The sequence below is a fragment of the Gadus chalcogrammus genome, chromosome 15, assembly GCF_026213295.1.
Source record: "Gadus chalcogrammus isolate NIFS_2021 chromosome 15, NIFS_Gcha_1.0, whole genome shotgun sequence".
Lineage (NCBI taxonomy): Eukaryota > Metazoa > Chordata > Actinopteri > Gadiformes > Gadidae > Gadus > Gadus chalcogrammus.
In genome coordinates, this window is record NC_079426.1 from 11,259,844 (window position 1) to 11,278,762 (window position 18,919).

An 18,919-nucleotide genomic window follows, 5' to 3' on the forward strand; every position below is an offset into this window, starting at 1 on the left:
CACCTTCAGATATTGCAAAATCCAGAGAGCTCGGAGGGGGTAGAGAGTTCTGTGTATGTGCCTGTTGTGTGTGTGTGTGTGTGTGTGTGTGTGTGTGTGTGTGTGTGTGTGTGTGTGTGTGTGTGTGTGTGTGTGTGTGTGTGTGTGTGTGTGTGTGTGTGTGTGTGTGTGTGTGTGTGAGAGGATTATTTCAAAGCTGAGGGATAGGAACATAACCCCTTCAGGGAGCGGGGGAGGGGATGGTTTCTTCTGTCTGCTTCCTTCCTACAGGAATGTTTGTTAGTGGGTCTTGTCTACGCAATGAAAATAGCAAACAAGCCACTTAGCATACTAACGCACACTCACTTAGCCACCTAAAGTAGACGTGCAGTGTGGCCCAAGCGCCATAGGCCCAGCCATATGCCTGCGCGCCAAGGAGCTGCAGAATTACTACTAAGTAGTTCACACCTTGCTTGTATCAGCAGTATCAAGATTGTGCGCGGTACAAACAAACTGACATATTGATAAATATATCTATAAAAAATATGTCACGCAAACGCTTTTCCAGACCTGAAGGGTTCAATGTGCTATTTATGATAGATGATTGTGAATAACTGACCAAAATAGCGGACAATTGTGAATAAATGTCCAAAAAGTAGAATGACTAAAGCTTGAGTTGGCTCTGTTCCCCGTCGTTGCAATCCTCAGGGCAGGCTGAACCCACTGAATGTCACTCCTGCCATACGAGCCGTGGACATGGACCGAAACATCCAGCCACCGTCCGACAGACCTGGCATTCTCTACTTCATCCTTGTCGGTAAGTACCACACGTCCAGGCTTTACCTTTTACAGTTTTACGTTCGCTTTTACCTATGTCGGGTTTGGCGTTCAGGGCACAGCTATGATAACCCACAACCATGCCGGCTCGGACAAAGTTTCGTTTTCCAGTAGCATGCTTAAAGTTATACTTATTTTCTGATGCATTGTTGAACTTTGGTATAGCATTTGTTTTATTTGTGTTTTTTATTCATACTTCCTACAGCATACGGAGCAGGTCAACATGCATTTCAGCCTTGACCTGTGTAAATGTGTGTATGGGAAAAAGTTGAGGAGAGTTGAAGGAATAACGTTTATGCAGGGATTCATTAGGTCACGTTAGGTTATTCTCTCAAAAACTGCATTTGAATAAGGAATGAGTAGAAACAGTAAAAAGATGTTGGTAAAGAAAACTATTTATAGTCCAAATAGAATTGACCAATAGTTTTTTGATTGGGCTTTGTTTGCATCCAGGAAAATGTCAGCAACAATCTCAGAACCCTATCCTCTATCGACTGACAACGATGTAGCTTTTTAAATGCCATGATATCTGTTTAAAGTGATTAGCCGAAATGTCGTCTGGACCTGAACCACCTACGAATATCGATATCGAAATGACCCACTCACAGAAAAGGCAAGGACAACCATTGTCCATTATCCGGGTGCACAGGAACCCAAGAAATGGGCCAGTTGTTCCCGGGGTAATTTGCCGGACGATAGCCGATGATTTGAGTTTCCGAGATGAACATTCGGATGACTCCAGACGGGTGAACGTGACTGGTTGTGCTTTACCCCTGCTCCCTGTAACAGGCCATCCCATGACGTACAAAGACTACTTCAGCCTGAACCAAACAACGGCAGAACTACGAGTCCTCCAGCCCGTCAACAGAGACCTCTATCAGCGGTTCACCCTCATCATCAAGGTTGGCATTCCAAACATACTTTTTCCATTGTATTCTTTCGGTTGATCTCTTAACTTTTTCACCACCCTGTGTCCCCCTCCTCACTTGGGATGGTCAACATCAGAAGTCAAGATTCAGGCTTTAGGAAAAAAGGGCAAAAGGCTGAGATAAATTAGAAGTTATGATCAAAATATAGCGGTTTCAAGTATAAACCGTGGAAAACGAGGCGCTTAACTTTTCTTTGGTTGGGATGTACTTTTAAGGAGAATATCGTAAAGTATTTAGTTCCTTAATGTTTTATTTAGTTGCACTACGACATACCTGTGTCCTCTCATTTAGCAAAAAACAGTAATAAACATCATGAATAATTTCACGCTGCCTCCGAAGTACGCGTGCACACTATCAAGATCAAAGCAGAGAGAAAAGAAACGTTGGGAAATTCCAACAAGTCTTTAATGAAGTTCTTAAATGTCTTCCCCTCAGCTAGATTGAAGAAAAAAAAACTGTAAAAAACCCTCAACATTTGTGAGCCAAAAATAAAGAATGTGTTGCTCCACATATGAATTTAGATGAGCACCACACCACACATCATAGAAGCATACCCCATTCCCCCCTTGCGTAATGCCGGGCGCTGTACCAGCCTGGTGTTTATACCAGGGAGAGAGTCGTAGAGGAGTAATCCCAGCGAGAGGGTGTCTAGAGAGGGCAGAGAGATGGGATCAATGAGGATGAGCAGCAGGAGAATGGTATTAGGGTAAATTGGTTAGTTCCAAAACATATTTTTTATTTTTTTTGGGGGGATCAAGGTCGCCTTTGATGTGATTAGGATGAGATGCTACAAGCCTTATTTCTTCTGGAAATAGGGTTGTGCAGATCACCTCATTTATTTGGGATTGATGATCATTATAAGCAACAGTTTCACTGGGTAATGTGTCTTTTGGAGGGGAGGGGGTTTGATGAATTTGAATGATAACTTTGATAATAGCAACTGTTTCAATGTTTGCACAAGGCCAAAAGACACAGAAAAGCCTTATTCAGAATAAAATTATGATAATTTAATAAACTTGAATAGAACAGATTGCAATGTTGAAACATACAGCAGCGCCTGTGTTATTGTCATGGGGTGAATAGCGCTGGTACTGACAATTTAGAAACTTAACACAATGTTCAAACCACCAATTTGCTTTGTGAATATTGGAAGTAGTCCAACTCTCACACAATAGAAGCTGTATCTCTTTCAAAGCTCTAACCAACCGCGTGTTAAGCCACCCGCTAGCACCAATCCTACGTGATATGGTTGTTTTTTCTGAAACGCGATGCCTAGGCAGGGTCCCCTTCTGGCAGGGAAATGTACGCATTATGAATGAACTTTTCAGGCAGAAAGAGGTCTAAATTCCGCACAAACAAGCGTTGTGACATTTGGTATGTTCACGAGACCCATATCGTTTTAGAGCAAGACATTTATAGAGCAATTTCAAACACGAGATTTGGACAACGTTAAATATGGTTTAGTCAATAAGTAAAGCAACAAGTCGAGAGAGAGAGAGAGAGAGAGAGAGAGAGAGAGAGAGAGAGAGAGAGAGAGAGAGAGAGAGAGAGAGAGAGAGAGAGAGAGAGAGAGAGAGAGAGAGAGAGAGAGAGAGAGAGAGAGAGAGAGAGAGAGAGAGAGAGAGAGAGGGTTATCGGGGGGAAGGAGGAGTGGGCGAAGGACAGAGGGAGAGCCACAGAGAAATTGAATGAGAGCGAGAGTCCTAGTGAGAGAGATAGAGTCTAAAAAACGTACGGGGAGAGAGCGATAGAGAGAGAGAGAAAAAGAGAGTGCGAGAAGAGCTAAGCTTGCTGCCTTATCTCAGTGGGTTATGCAGAGGGAAATGAGAGATGTTGGTGGAGGCAGGTACAGAGGGAAAGGGAGACGGATCGAAGGCGAGGAAGAGAGAGCGAGAGAGGAAGAGAGAGAGAAAGGAGAGAGGGCGAAGGCCAGAGTGAGAGACATTGACAGCGAGATACACAGAGAAAGTGAGACACCTAAATAGAATGAGAGAGAGAGACCGACTTTAAAGAAACATATGCCGAGAGTGATTGCGCAACAAATGGAAAGTGAGGAAGCTAGGCTTGCCGTCTTATCTCTGTGAGTTATACAGAGGGGAAAGAGAGATGTTGCCGTCAGACTGCCAGCCACAGTAATGAGAGAATTAGACTTTGGTATCTGCTGAATGCCCTGATACATTACAGCATGGGGTGCACCATAGCCCGATGCTGGGAACAGAAAAATAAGTAAAAGTAAAGTCGATACACCTAGAGAAAGATTGCGGGTAGGGGAGTTGAAAGATGGGGCAAGGTGCAAAAATAAAGTGCTGCGGTTGAGGTAATAGTGCGGCGAACACAGCTCGGGTTATGATGTAATGATTGCTGCTGATGGAACCCATCGTGGAGATGATAGTGCTGGGAGGACCTGATGGGGAGGAGAAGATGGTGGAGAGCAGGGGGGGGGGGGGGGGGGGGGAGGGATATGAGCAGTGAAGCTAAAGGAGTCTGGATGACACTGGATGATAAGAAAGGGATCCAGAGCGGACGGAAGGGAGAACGTGAGGACCACCCGAGGAAAGGAAGAAGGTCGGGGAGAAAAGACACGAGAAGGGACGGAAGGAACGAGGGAAACATGGAAGGATGGCATGACGGAAAAAAAGGAACGAAAGAAAGACAGAAAGGAAGTTTAAAAAAGGGGCTGAGGTTGCGAACGCCTCGAGTGGGGAGTGATGAGGAGTATGTGATAAACAGGGGTTATTGTGGCAGGGAGATGTGCAGCATGGCGAGTGTGTTCTCAAAGCGCGACTCAGGGACGTTTACCGCCGGCCCCGGACACATGAAGTACACTCGGAGACAGAGCTCCGGGGAGACAATGCTTCAGTCCTGCATGCTCGTTCTCTCTCTCTCTCCAACTCTCCCTCTAGCTGGCTGTCAACCTCTCTCTTTCTTTCTCTCTGGATCCGTCTCTCAGTCCAGCTCTCTCTTTTCTGCTCTCAACCTTCCCCTCCTTCCGGCTCCAACTCTCTTTGACTATCTCTCTTGCTATGCTCCTCTCTCTTTCTTTACCTCGCTCTGCCTCCCTCTCTCTCTTTGGCTCGTGTTCCCTCTTGCTGGCTCTTTACCTCAGTCTCACTCCGTCTCTCTCTCTCTCCAACTCAATATCTCTCTCGCTTCTCTGTGTACATGCTCACTTTCTCTGCCTCTCTCCCTTTAAGTTTGACACGCTCTGTTCCCTCTTTGTCTCCATTTTCTCTCTCCCTCTTTTCTATCCTTTTTCACTCCCTCACTCTCAGTCTCTCTATTCCTGTTTCTGTTTTTCTTTCACTCCATTTGTCTTTCCCTCTTTACCGTGTCCTCCCCCTCTCTTTCCCTCACTCTCTCTGTCTCTCACTCTCTCTGTCTCTCTTTGTCTCTCTCCCTCTGTGTCTCTCTCTGTCTCTCTCTCCCTCTGTGTCTCTTCTTTCTTCCGCAATTTGTCTCTCTGTCGGTCTCCCTCTGTCTGGGCCACATGTGGCCTATCTGTCAGTAGGAGAGATATCGAGTCCTGTTCTCCCCCCCGGGGTCTGTGTGAGGAGATTGAATCTGGAGGGGCTGTGGCTGGTGGTGGCGGTGGGGGTGGGGGGGTTCTGGTTTCATCATCTCTCTCAGGTGATGTGGGTCCGGGCCACCCGGTGAGTCTAAGGGGGAGATATACTCCGTGGTGGCGGCGGCGGCGATAAAGACAGCTGTGGGAAATCTCTACTCTCCTATCAGGACTGAGCCACTCGCTGAAAGGAAATGGATGGAAAATGTATAAAAACTTCAACAACACCCTGACGGGCCAGACTTTACGGCCCCACACAAAGACAATGAAAACTACATTAAAGACATTGCGAAGAAGAATAAATAAGACAACGACGCAAAGGAATAGAACTAGAACACTGTTGAATAAAACTTCAATAAAAACAATTCCAAACGATGTCACCACTACCAATACATGCAGGCAAATGCTGGTTCTGATGTTCTGTCGCAATCTGCATCATGCAGCACCCGAGCATAGTTGAGAGTGCAAATGGTGGCAATTCGTTCCAGGTCAGGATTGTAGGAAGAACGACGATGCGTTAGTGCCTCTACTCCCCTATACTACTCTGGCTCTCACATTTCAAAGGCCTGGCTTTTAGGGCCGCTCTCTGGCGTAGGAGGCAAGTGTGTCTAATCCCCTCGAGGGAATTCATCACGGTGGCATTCTGACTGCTGCCGTGCTAGTTTAGCATGTTGCTAAAGTCGGTCAATGTGTTGCTGCCAGTCACTGAGGGTGATATGGTGTGCGGGACATCATTGTATGCAGTGTGTTGATATACATACCATTCTTGACCACTACAGTTAGAGTGAATACATCATGTTTCAAACCTAGAAGACCTTTTGGCTGGGAGTCAAACACCGTGACCACTAGGTTGAAATGAACAGCTGATCCGGCTCGTCCTATTTCCTCGTTCGAGGCTGTGATTCCAAAACGTTCATCGCACGTCCCATAGAGAGGATAATATTCATATTAAAATCCCCTCGCGGAACGGAGGACCCAAATCTAAGTGGCCAACTCGTTATTCAGGCTTTTCGGGAATTTAAATTACATTCAGGAGTGACATCGTCCTGTCACTATCGCCTGCCACTTGCCTTCCCAAGTTGAGGACTGGACTGGGTCGCAAACCCTAACAGCCCCTCTGCCTCACTTCATTAACCTTCTTGGATGACGGTGAGACTCTGTGCTCTGAACACTCCAGCAGTGTGACCCACTCCGTTTGTGAATCAGTTTTACATCACGTCGCTTCCCTGGAGAATGAGATGGGTCATGTGACGTTGGTGTCCTCTCCTTATCTGTATACCTCTCTCTCTCTCTCTCTCTCTCTCTCTCTCTCTCTCTCTCGCTCTCGCTCTCGCTCTCTCTCTCTCTCTCTCTCTCTCTCTCTCTCTCTCTCTCTCTCTCTCTCTCTCTCTCGCTCTGTGTCACTATCTCTGTCTCTTTGTCAATGTACTCAATTAAATCAATAGGCTTGATTAGCAGGACAACTACCCATATAATATGTGTTGCTAAAGCATTTGAACATCAATAGTTTCATCAATTAACAACAATATCAATGTGTGTCTCACTCTCTCTCACTATCTCTCTCTCTCCCACTCTCTTTCCCTCTCATTCTTTTCCTCCACTCCCTTTCTCCCTTCCTATCCCTCTTCCTTTTCCCTCTATCTCCATCCCTTCTCTTGGCCTCTTTCATTATCTACCTTTCCTGTCCCTTTCCCCCCTCTATATCTTTCTCTCTCTCCCCCCTCTCCCTCTATATCTTTCTCTCATTCTCCCCCTCCCCCCCCCCCCCCCCCCCCTCTCTCTCTCTCTCTCTCTCTCTCTCTCTCTCTCTCTCTCTCTCTCTCTCTCTCTCTCTCTCTCTCCCTCCCCCACCTCTCTCTCTCTCTCTCTCTCTCTCTCTCTCTCTCTCTCTCTCTCTCTCTCTCTCTCTCTCTCTCTCTCTCTCTCTCTCTCCCTCCCCCACCTCTCTCTCTCTCTCTCTCTCTCTCTCTCTCTCTCTCTCTCTCTCTCTCTCTCTCTCTCTCTCTCTCTCTCCCTCCCCCACCTCTCTGTCTCTCTCTCGCTCTCTCGCTCTCTCTCTCTCTCTCTCTCTCTCTCTCTCTCTCTCTCTCTCTCTCTTTCCCCTCTGTGGCCCCAGGCAGAGCAGGACAATGGGCACCCTCTCCCCGTCTTCGCGGACCTCATCATCGAGATCCTGGATGAGAACAACCAGGCTCCGTATTTCCAGCTGGTGGAGTACCAGGGCTACGTCAGCGAGTCCTCCCCCGTGGGCACCACCATCTCGGCCGGCGCCAACCTCACCTCGCCCCTGGCCATCGTCGCCCTGGACAATGACATCGAGGAGGTAGGGAGGGAAGGAGCCACCGCTTGACTGCATGTGTCGTTATAGTGTGTTTGGATGCACACAAACACACATGCACACACAGACATATGTAAAGACATGTTTAAACACAAATATCCAAATAGATATACATAAACATGCACACACACACACACACACACACACACACATACATACATGCAAAGACATGTTTATACACAAAAATCCATATTGATTTACATAAAAATGTAAACACACAGCAACACACACACACAAACATGGAAATGTATGCACATAAATAAACATATATATATATATATATATATATATATATATATACATAAAAATGTTAACACACACACACGCACACAGAAATGCAATGAGAAAAAAACACAAATACATATACACTTATATATGTATTTAGTTATGTAGTTATATTCTGTGTTGAAAAATGCACTACCAGGTCGGTCGGATGCAATGTCACGTAATGAATGCATGCTGCAAGGCTGCATGGTTGGTTACATTATTCAATAATACATTTATTTTTGAATTTACATGAATTGATAGACAAATCGATGTGCTTAAACAATGTTTTGTCTCCCGACTGTAGCTTGCCCCTGGTCAGACACCTGTAGGTAACAGGCGGCTGTGTGAGAGTGACAGAATTAAACATGCATGCATAGCTTTACTCCAACGTTGAAACCAAACCGGAGACCCCCCTCTGCCCTGTTTAGACTGAGGACAAAACAATTGACATGCACGTGTGTAGTTACCACACCACACATTACCGTCCACTTAGATCTCACTAAATGAACGTCCCCGACATTTTGCCACACGATGAACTCCAGCGTGGTTTCAACAACGAAATCTGTGTGTCCTCTTCTTCTGCCGCTAAAAATATCCTCCTCCTCAAAATAAAACCAGCCAACCAGCGATAAGAATGAACCTGTAGCCAGAATGACAGCTGGATATACGGGACCGGGTTGACTTTGAAAGCCTCTGCGGAGAGTGTGGGTTTGGAGTGTTTGGCTTCTTATGCAGATTAATCTCCGTTCCTTCCTTCCTTCTTCCCTTCCTTCCTTCTGTGTTGTTTTATTTTATTCGCTTGCATAGAACCCCCGAACCGGGTTCTCTTCTTTGAACACAAACTTTGTTCGGAAGAATTTGCAGTGTTTCCACTTGATGTGTGGTGACTTGGTGTGTGACGTTTGTAGGTGTGTGTGTGTGTGTGTGTGTGTGTGTGTGTGTGTGTGTGTGTGTGTGTGTGTGTGTGTGTGTGTGTGTGTAGGTGTGTGTGTGTGTGTGTGTGTGTGTGTGTGTGTGTGTGTGTGTGTGTGTGTGTGTGTGTGTGTGTGTGTGTGTGTGTGTGTGTGTGAATCTGTGTGTGCTTGCGTGCGTGGGTGTGCAGTAGTTGGATGAAGTAGAGGGAGCGGTTTGACATAATTGGTTGACACGATTGACAGACACGCACAGAGTCTGAGCATAGGTCTGTATATTTATATATACGTGTGTTTGTGTGAGTGTGTGAGTGAGTGTGCGTGTGGTTGAATGAAATGTGTTTTGCTGAAACCCCAAAGCGAATATAATTAAGTTGTTACTATTCATGGTGTGACGTCAATGCTGTCAATAGTATATGTTGGTCGTCGTTGGATAGCGACGAACACGCGAGTGCTGAGCGACATGTGATGTCGTTAGCGCACGTGTTTTCGCATTTGACTCGGTTAAACGCTGACAGAAAGACAGCACTGATTTATTCGCCCCGCAATGTGATGCTCAGCTCAAAGTGTGAACTTGAGGGTCGATGTTACAAACGCATCACGAAGACAGAGCGATCGCTATTGTTTAATAGGGGGGCGTATTAGTATAAGTCATCTAACACTGGGATTGTTCAACTGACTTTCCTGGTTTTTATTTATTCTCTCATAGACAACACGATAATGCGGAAAGCGTTGGCAATTTTGCGGAGGTGGTTTGGAATATATCACTTTTATTTTTATTGGCACTTTTCCCAATGAGCAGATAATCATATTGATATGAATCCTCTCATTGCCTCATAAATTCATATATATTTTTTTATGTAATGATAGAGTATCTGGGTTATGCCTTTCCAATAACATGTCATGAGGACCGGGGGAAAGGGAATCCACTCCCAGATTTCCGTTTTCCTCTCTGATGCCAGATCAAATGTGTCGTTTGATCTGGCTTGATCTGGTTTCTCTCAGTCCCACAGCTGGGACCTCGGGAAGCAAAAGCGTGCCAAAAAAAGACTGGGGGTGGAAATAAAGCAGCGGATGTCGCCATGGTTACGTCCCTAACCTTTTCCCCCTCTGGATCCCCCTCCTCTTTATTAAATGTTCTTCCCTCCAAAAGTCCACAGACCCGATGCTGACCATCACGCTGGACGACTACACGGCTGTCTTCACACTCTCCACCACGGGGATAGAGCGCTTCCTGCTGCTCCTCCAACCCGTGGATCGGGAGCGACAGATGACCTACACGTTCAGGGTAGGCCCCGTGGACCCCCCCGCTAACCCTGTCTAACTCCCCTAATGCACACTGTGAGGCAGTACATGGCCCCACGCGCACGGCCCCCCCTTATCCACGACCTAGGCCCACACACAAAGGCTTGGAAACCACTGCCTCACCACACACACAGTCCCTTTAAAACACTATCTAGCCACACACAGTCCTGGAAAACCATTATCTGGTCGCACACACACAGTCCCATTTAAACTCTACCTCACCACACACACAGTCCCTTTAAACCACTATCTAGCCACACACAGTCCTGTCAAATCATTATCTGGTCGCACACACACAGTCCCTCTTAACCACTACCTAGCCCGACCCACACACCCTGTACACCACTACCAACATTACCTAGTCTCACACACGAAGTCCCTTTAAAACACTATCTAGCCCCCCACACACACCCCTGTACACCACTACCTATCCTCAGACACACTATCAAGCCCGACACAGTCCCATTGTCCGCACATGCCCCTTTAAACCAGCATCGTATCCCAAACACATGCATGTAATCGACAATCCAGCCCCACACACTATCAACAGAACAGTATGGCCACTCTAAACCACTAGACAGTCCAGTGTCCCCCAACGGCGTTTGAGCCTTTTCCCTCACTACATAACAATAAGATCCCCCTGCAGTGTTCCCCAATGTGGCAGGGACACTGCAGGGGGATCTTATTGTTATGTAGTGAGGGAAAAAGCTAAATTGCCGTCTGTATAAAAATAAAGCATATGGCAGAGTAAACAACTAGAAAAGCTGTTAACAAACCCTTAAGCACTGACCCAATTTAAATGACCGGCCACATGTGTGCGCTCAAGTGTCCAACTTTGTAGTCTGCGTGTGAAAACTGTGTGAACCATAATTTATGTCATCACGTTTTTTACTTCGATTTGTTGCTTGTTGCTTGCCTCTGCAATTTTGAAGCTCAACAGGCAGAGCGCACACACTGCGTGTCCACAGAAATATTTTAGATAAAACGAAGAGTATGAATGCCTTGGCCGTGCGTTGACCGTCTGGCAACCGACGGCACAAAGAAGTGTTTTTCCATAGTTGATGTGCAATACATTGAGGCAAATGATTTGTCAGTGGATTTGTTGTTCTGTATTATGTTCCAATGTGGACAACAGGCTTTTCAATTCATCACTTTGAGGAGCGGGGGGTTTAATTTGTTTAATTTGAAGGGGGTAATGGCTGTTTGTTCAACCTGCAACTTATGCAATTACTTGTACTAAGAACTGTGGGAACGTGTGTGTGTGTGTGTGGGGGGGGGGGGGGGGGGGGAGAGAGCAGAGATTGTGGCATAATTGCTATTTTTTATCAAACATGACAAAAACAGGAAGCTCTGTTCCCACACCTAGGAAGCTCTGTTCCCACACGTAGTCCTTCCAAACCACAATCTTTCCTGAAACATACACCCCTGTAAACCTCGATCTAACACCAAATGTGCCACTAAACCAACGTCTCCATCCAGAGTGTTGCCAGCATTTACAGTGGTTTTTAAAGTCTGTTTCGACACCAATACCTAATGCTGTACACAAATTAACCCTGACATATCTGGAGCAACGTGACTTTTACCTATATCGGCCAGCTGTGTCGCCAGCTGGTGAGGTTGTTGTTGGAAGTGAATAGTAGGATACAAGCAAGCATATGAGATGGCATAACGTTTTATTAACCCGGGAGGGGAAAGTAAGTAGTAAATGCAGTCTGCATTTCATGTGCTGGAAGAACGAAATACAGAGCCAGACAAATTCTACCGTGATATACAGTTGTTGTTTTTTATATTGAAAGTTATTCTTTGAATTCATACAGCGATTTTCAAGACACCCCAAGCACTTTACATAGTGAGTCAGTTAGCTCAATATGTAAATGATCTTTTTCATACGATTACTTCTAGCAAATTGTTATAATGAATCTTGGTTAATTAATCTTCAGCAAAAGGTGGTGAGACTTTGACCTTTTGATTGTTTCCTTAATTCCGTTGATGCTTTGAAAATATAAAGTGAAAAAAATAAATTCCTGCAGCAGAGAGAAAATAAAATCATCTTAATTGGACGGTATACTAAATTGATGTATTTTCTAATTTAAATGTATCATGACACCATTAGCAATCACATAACATTAAACAATAATTATCATTTTGTGCCACTAAGACTTTATTTAGAATATTAAAGGTTTGGTGTTTGGAATGGAGTGGCATCGGTAGTGGCAATTCAACAAACTGTATCATTAACATTATTCTGTATTCTTATGTTAATGATATCTTGGTGTAAAAACAACATAAAGTACAGACACAATATATATATTTCTATATGTTGATCTGTTTGTAATTTCACTTTCGTTCATTTACCTCTGATTGCCGTTTTGGATATACCGTTGTTTTATAGTGATTTAAATAGAGTTGGAATCTTCCTTTTTGTTACGAGAAACAGAATAGAAACATTTGTTTTTGGTTGTCTTGGCTAAATGTTCCTGTAAAGAGTAAATGGCTTTCTTGTGGCGGCATGTTAGTATTCTGCTCTCTCAAAGTCACTTTCTCTTTCTTCTACAAATATCCCCTTACTAATGTATAACAGAAAAACTCAAGGCATTTAAAATGCAGCAGTAAGTGCACACATTTAGAAGATACTTCAATTTACTTAACAGAAAGTAATTTGGTGTTGCAGCCACTTTCTCTGTTGATGTTTGGTCTTCCTCTCTCAAAATGACTTCCACTACCTTATTTATTCATCTAACTTTTTGCTTTTATTTGGTGAGTAAGCCTACTTGATAGTATCCCATGATGAATAGTTTGGCAATAAAGCGTGACCTTATGGCAACCTTCTCTTACTCCCCTCTCTCTCAGTTTTATAGCCTCAAGTGTGGAAGATATTCCGCTTAGTGTTAAGAGAGGTATATGCCTTAATTGACACGTATCTCCACCCTTCACATTCAAAAAAGCACCAGCTGTGGAAGTCAGATCCATGTATTTATTTTGAAAAGAAAGCGAGGCAGATATATGCATAAACAATAACTTCAAACAAACAAGCAGAAGAAATTAACTTTTAGTTCCCCCTCCCCATTCATTTATTCAAATTTTGTGTTATCTCATTCAATATGCTCCAATTTGCACATCACGTAAAACACAATATTGACTGAGCAGGATTAGTCAGTGTTTTTATCAAGTGTTTTAGTGTCAATGTCGTCAACTAATTGGTTGGAATTCTACATTGGCCTTTGTCAAAATGTTGTTCTCTAAGTTAATTATATCAAAACACACTTGGCACATGTAAAAAAAAAACACGATTTTTGCCTAATCTATTTTAGAAGAATTTCTAATCAAAGGAAATTAAATAACCAAATATCCCTGGGAAAATTTCTAGCTATTCCAAGTAGGAGACAGTATGTAGACTTATGTGGCTTCACCTATATCTGCGTGTGTGCAATATATCAGAACATGTGTTGGAGAATGTTGTTTTCAATAATCGAAACTACTATTTGTATTAGTTATTGGTAATAATTGCTTGCAGAAGCAAACATAAAATTATAATTATTTTTGTCAAGTAGTACCTGGCATTAAGAATCATCCTTCTCATGCTAGGGCTGGTCGTTTTTGTACTACAGTATGAAACTATCCTTTTGTCAAAGGAATCAATATTAAAATATTGTATTAAAAGTATATTCAACAGTGGTCTATATTCAATTGATTCTTCATCTTCTTTACAGTTAAGAATATTTAGCTTTTTCTTTCAACTCTTCCAACACAATTCAGAAGTGTTCCTACTTTGTTTGACGTTAACCCGAACCATTGGTACAAAATGGTTATTATGAGCTATCCAGCCAACTGTTGCTATCAATCGAAGTGTGAGATTGGTATTCCACAATTGGCATATACATTATATTTAAATAGTTAATATTCATATGTCACACAGCTTGGATGCGGCAGCAAAGATACAGCTCAGTTCCTTTCAGCAGAAGACTAAAAACCTTTGACCTGCTATACTTACTAAAATAATAATATCGACCAAACTGGAAAACTAAAAACTATTTTGATGAAAAAATTGAATTTTTCATCAAATGAAAAAATATTTTTGTTCTTATCTGTAACTGTAAAGACCTGTAGAGGTTTTATTCAAATAAACTTGAAGGATTAAGAAAAGGTCATGGAAATATATATATAATTATGGGTACTTAATAGATTTTCAATTGAAGTTTTTTGTTTGTATTGTGGCAGGGGTACTTTTATTTACATTTATTTATTATTTTTTCATTTCTTTCATAACCGCAGGCTCGAAAAGTGATTTATTCCTTGGCCACACTGTTACATTAGTTGCATAATGTATCATTTATGCAAATTCATCAAACAGTACTTCCCCCACAGGGCAAAAAAATGAACTCAATTTCGTAGAGCTTCGAAGAGTTAACATTAATGTTATTATTTAGTCTCGTTCTATGAAAAATGTATACCGTATTTTTAATAAAATGGTAATACACATATGGCAGCTAAATCAACTGCTTTTTAGTGCGATTTATATGCTGGTCAAATTTATGAGGCAGCTCACTTTATTATGAATTGTGGTTTACTTTGCAGTCAATTCGCAACATTTCATACCAATTGTTTAGAAATAGAAAGGACCTTTATTACTCTGGAGCTATGCGATGGGTTCCTCAGTAAGGTTATGAATGACTGCTAAATGCTGCCACTATACCAGACACATTCTGCTACCTGTTTTAACCAACTTCATAGTGCTGTGCCCACTTTACCTTTCGGCCCCGTTATGCTAAACATTGACCCAAACTTGTAAATTGATTGATTCTGAACTGTACGTACTGGTCCTCCGGCTAGAGACTCACCTCAACCTTCTTTGTCGGTTGTGCTTCCAGATGGTGGCGTCAGATGGCGTCCAGCTGAGCCAGCCAGTGATTGTGAACATCCTAGTGATTGACGCCAACGACAACACGCCAGCCTTCGGCGATGTGTCCTACAACATCGAGGTGTTCACCAACTTTCAGCCCGGGGAGACGGTGCTACAGGTAACCTTTCTTTCTTTTCACTTTGTATGCTGTTTGTCCTTTTGTCTTTTATTTGTTTTTTTTCCTCCCTTCTTTCTTTCTTTCTTTCTTTCTTTCTTTCTTTCTTTCTTTCTTTCTTTCTTTCTTTCTTTCTTTCTTTCATTATAGTTTTCTTACATTTTCTTACATTGTTTCTTTTATTCATTCTTTATTTCCTCACATCCTCGCCCTTCCTCTCTCCGTTATTTATTTTATTCATACAGTCTTTCCTTCCTTTGTTTCCTTCTTTCGTCATATTTTGTTTGACTTGTCTATTTTTGTCTTGGTCTCCCTACACACGGGCTCTATGGTCTTTTATATACTCTTTTTTTTTAAGTATATAAAAGTATCTCAACCATGATGAAACAGATGTTTCTGCACCGTCTTTGATCGGCTGTCAAGACTAAGTGAAAGTATCTGTATTCCCCCCCGCCTCCTTTGTTGTGTCTGAAGCCAGGCAACGGTTGACTCAATAGATTGTCTGCTATCATGACTGGAGCTAATGCACTGTGGGAGTGAGCTTAACTCCTGCGACCGGTAATCAATCCTCGTCCGGGGACCGCCGGACTCTAGATCCGGTCCAGGTTGTGTTAGAAAAGGCTTTAGCTCGGTAAACGCTTGGCTCTCCCACGGTCCATGTTAATGGATCAAAGAGGTTTGTTTGTGGGTTCTGTTTGACGCATGGAAGCTCTGCAAATGGCACAGTGTTTTCTTCGCTCTGTGTTATTTTCATACTGTCAACGAGGACGTTGGTGTAATTACCCCCGTTCTATCGAAAAAACCTCTTAACTGAAACAGACATGGCCGCATCATCTTGCATAATATAGAATGAATTTTCGTTTTTTCAACACAATTATTTCATTGTATCCTTCACGTTGACAGTTTCCCTCCGCACAGCTCCTTGCAAAGACGAAGATAAACAGACATACCCCCAAAAAAAAAAAAAATCCCAAAAGGTCAAGTTTAATCAGAGTAAGAACTGGTTTGGCCCCTCTGCTCTAAACCAGGACGCGGGTTCGCGGGTCGGCTTGTCTGACCGCGTCTAAAAAACATTAATTAGAGTGGGCCTCCCAGAGGAGTTCAGCTCTCCATGGTTCTTCCACAGCTCTGTGAAACAAAAGGAGGATTCCCGGCTATCTTTTATTGCGATTTCCATGGCTCACATATGTAAGGACTGGGGATGAGAACATCCTGAATATCCATCTCTGTTTGTTTTGCTCAAACGTGGATAGCAAATGAAGAATATCTATTGCTTTTATGGTAAGGACATAATCAAATCTAAATAAGGCTCCAAGCATCTAATCCTAATCACATCAAAAGATTACCTGGAAAACCCTCCCCACCAAAATAGAATCCCATTCCAAATCTTTCAAATCTATAATTTTTGGTACTCAGCAATTTACCCTAAACCGTTTATCATCGTAAAGGTCAGCCAAACGAAATCAGTATTTTAACGGAAGCAATAAAAATCCTGAAAGGTCAGACGTTTTGTACCGCGCTGTGTGTGTGAGCGCCATGTAAACCTCCAGCTAAATGCCAGCTGTTGCTGTAGCTGCTGTTGTTCCTGCCTCTACATGAAACAAGGGGTCAGGTATTCATAATCGAATGGAAATGAGCCAGGATAATCCTCTGAGCCGCTCCTCTGTAAACATTTTGTTATTGTTTGTTTTTTTTGCTTTAAGTGGACCTCTTGGCAGACTCCCTAAACCCGGTTTTAAAGTTGCAGAGAGAGAGAGAGAGAGAGAGAGAGAGAGAGAGAGACCCCGGACGTGCCCCTTCTCTCTCTATGTGGTGGAGCTATGATAACACTGGTGGGACCAATCAGGGAAGAGTAACCCTGATTGGTCAGAAATTTGCCTGGAGCGGTCCAATATAAAAAACGGTCTCAAACAGACACAGGAGTACTGTCAAACAGACCAGATATTCACACAAAGCGTTTCATTCACTATAAGCTGATCAACAGCCTCACTAACCAACTCAAACAACCATCTGAAATCATACCTACATCACCTTTTAATAACTATTGGGAGACTCCCTTGAAGCATAAAAGGTCATCATCCTTGTACCACATTTACATTCACATCTACATTTGGTGGGTTGGACCACTGGGCCGATGCTGTCAGTGATTTTCCCCCATACTGTGAAACATTTACTGTCTGGCTGATTCACACCAGCACACTCCCCCAACCCACTCCTCCCTCTTAATAACTCTTCCTTTGAAGCCCTCTAGCAACTAGTCGTCCTCCTCATCTTCTTGGTCTTGTTCATATTTACATGTGTTAATTTACAGCTACACGTACTGACTTACAAGTATGGCTTGCATAATTGATGTTTCAATCCATGAGGTAAATTCAATGTTTCAATCAATCCAGCAAGAAGGACTTCTAATATCTGAATAGAAAGAATTAAGCTGAATAAAAAAAAAAGAAGCATATATTCATGTTATTACATCTTTTAAATGTTATATGTTGTATTATTCATTATATCTTCTCTCTCTCTCTCTCTCTCTCTCTCTCTCTCTCTCTCCCTCTCTCTCTCTCTCTCTCTCTCTCTCTCTCTCTCTCTCTCTGTCTCTGTCTCTGTCTCTCTCTATAACTCTCTCTTTCTTTAAATCCTTTTCAAAACCCTTTTCTGACCTTACTCTCTCTTACTATCACTCCACCCTCACCCTCTCCCCCCTTATCTCTCTGTTTCTCTCAACCCAACGCCCCTCGCTCTCCGTCCTCTCTCTGTGTCTCTCTGCCCCTCTTCCCCTGTCACAGCTGTCCGCCGTGGATGCGGACGAGGGCTCCAATGGCCTGGTGACCTATGAAATCCTGGCGGGGGCCCAGGGGGACTTTGTGATCAACAACCGTACGGGTCGCATCACCGTGGCGACGGGCGTGGCCCTGGTTGTGGGCCGCTCCTACACCCTCACCGTCAGGGCGTCGGACAACGCCCCCGGGATCCAGAGAAGGTACCGCCTCCCAGGATCTATGGATTAGTTAGTAATGGGTTTGCTGTGACAGTGCCTATCACGGCACTAAAGGCCCTTTAAATAGGGAGTCTATGGGGGATTATACATGCTCTGCTAACCAGTGTCTAGCACCTGGGTGACGCACGGTTGCCAGGTTGCGCCTGAACTCTCACCACACACTATCAGAGAGTGGAGAGGTGAGGAATGAAAGCTATCCAATTAGAGGCCGGACACTGATTAGGTGGTCTGCTGACCTTCCCACAAAATCATCAGTGCTAGGCGGGTAGCAATGGACCTGGCTATATCTTTTGTTTTTTTTGTTAAATGTTAAAGGTGCTGTTGATAAGATTGGAGAATTGTAAAAAAGCAGGACAGAGCACGATTTTAAAACTACAGCGTAAGAAACATCTGCGCCCTCCTTACGATTCTCAGCCGTGGAGAAGTGTTGCGTTTCATGCACCTGGGATTGACAGGCGAGTTTGATACCCCGAACCAGTTAGGGAAAGAGTCGCTCTGATTGGTCAGAAATTAGCTGAGGGTCTAAAGGTTGAACTGGATCAACCGGAGGCAGGTTCAGTCAACCCTAAATGAGGATTCTCCTCGTGCATTTCACTCACATCTGATGGATGCCGATTTCTAACAAATTGCACTCAATTGCACTCAAGTAGTAGCTCTTGAATCTTACCTGCCGCACCTTTAATAATATGTGGGTATGACTGACATGGTTTGACTGTAATTAATACAATTCCTTGTTCCCTTTTAGTTATTTGTTGTTGTTTTTCCCATAATGGTCCAGGGT

At 43.5% G+C, this 18,919-nt stretch overlaps 1 protein-coding gene across 1 annotated transcript in view; it reads left to right on the forward strand.

Annotated features, from left to right (window-relative positions):
- pcdh15a (protocadherin-related 15a) overlaps nt 1–18,919 on the forward strand; it is a 409,668-nt gene that overhangs the window by 291,376 nt on the left and 99,373 nt on the right. The window contains exons 14-19 of the mRNA XM_056608756.1: nt 688–796; nt 1,606–1,718; nt 7,424–7,630; nt 9,977–10,111; nt 14,997–15,146; nt 17,927–18,120. Coding sequence (XP_056464731.1) covers nt 688–796; nt 1,606–1,718; nt 7,424–7,630; nt 9,977–10,111; nt 14,997–15,146; nt 17,927–18,120 — 908 coding nt within the window. The remainder of the gene's footprint in view (nt 1–687; nt 797–1,605; nt 1,719–7,423; nt 7,631–9,976; nt 10,112–14,996; nt 15,147–17,926; nt 18,121–18,919) is intronic.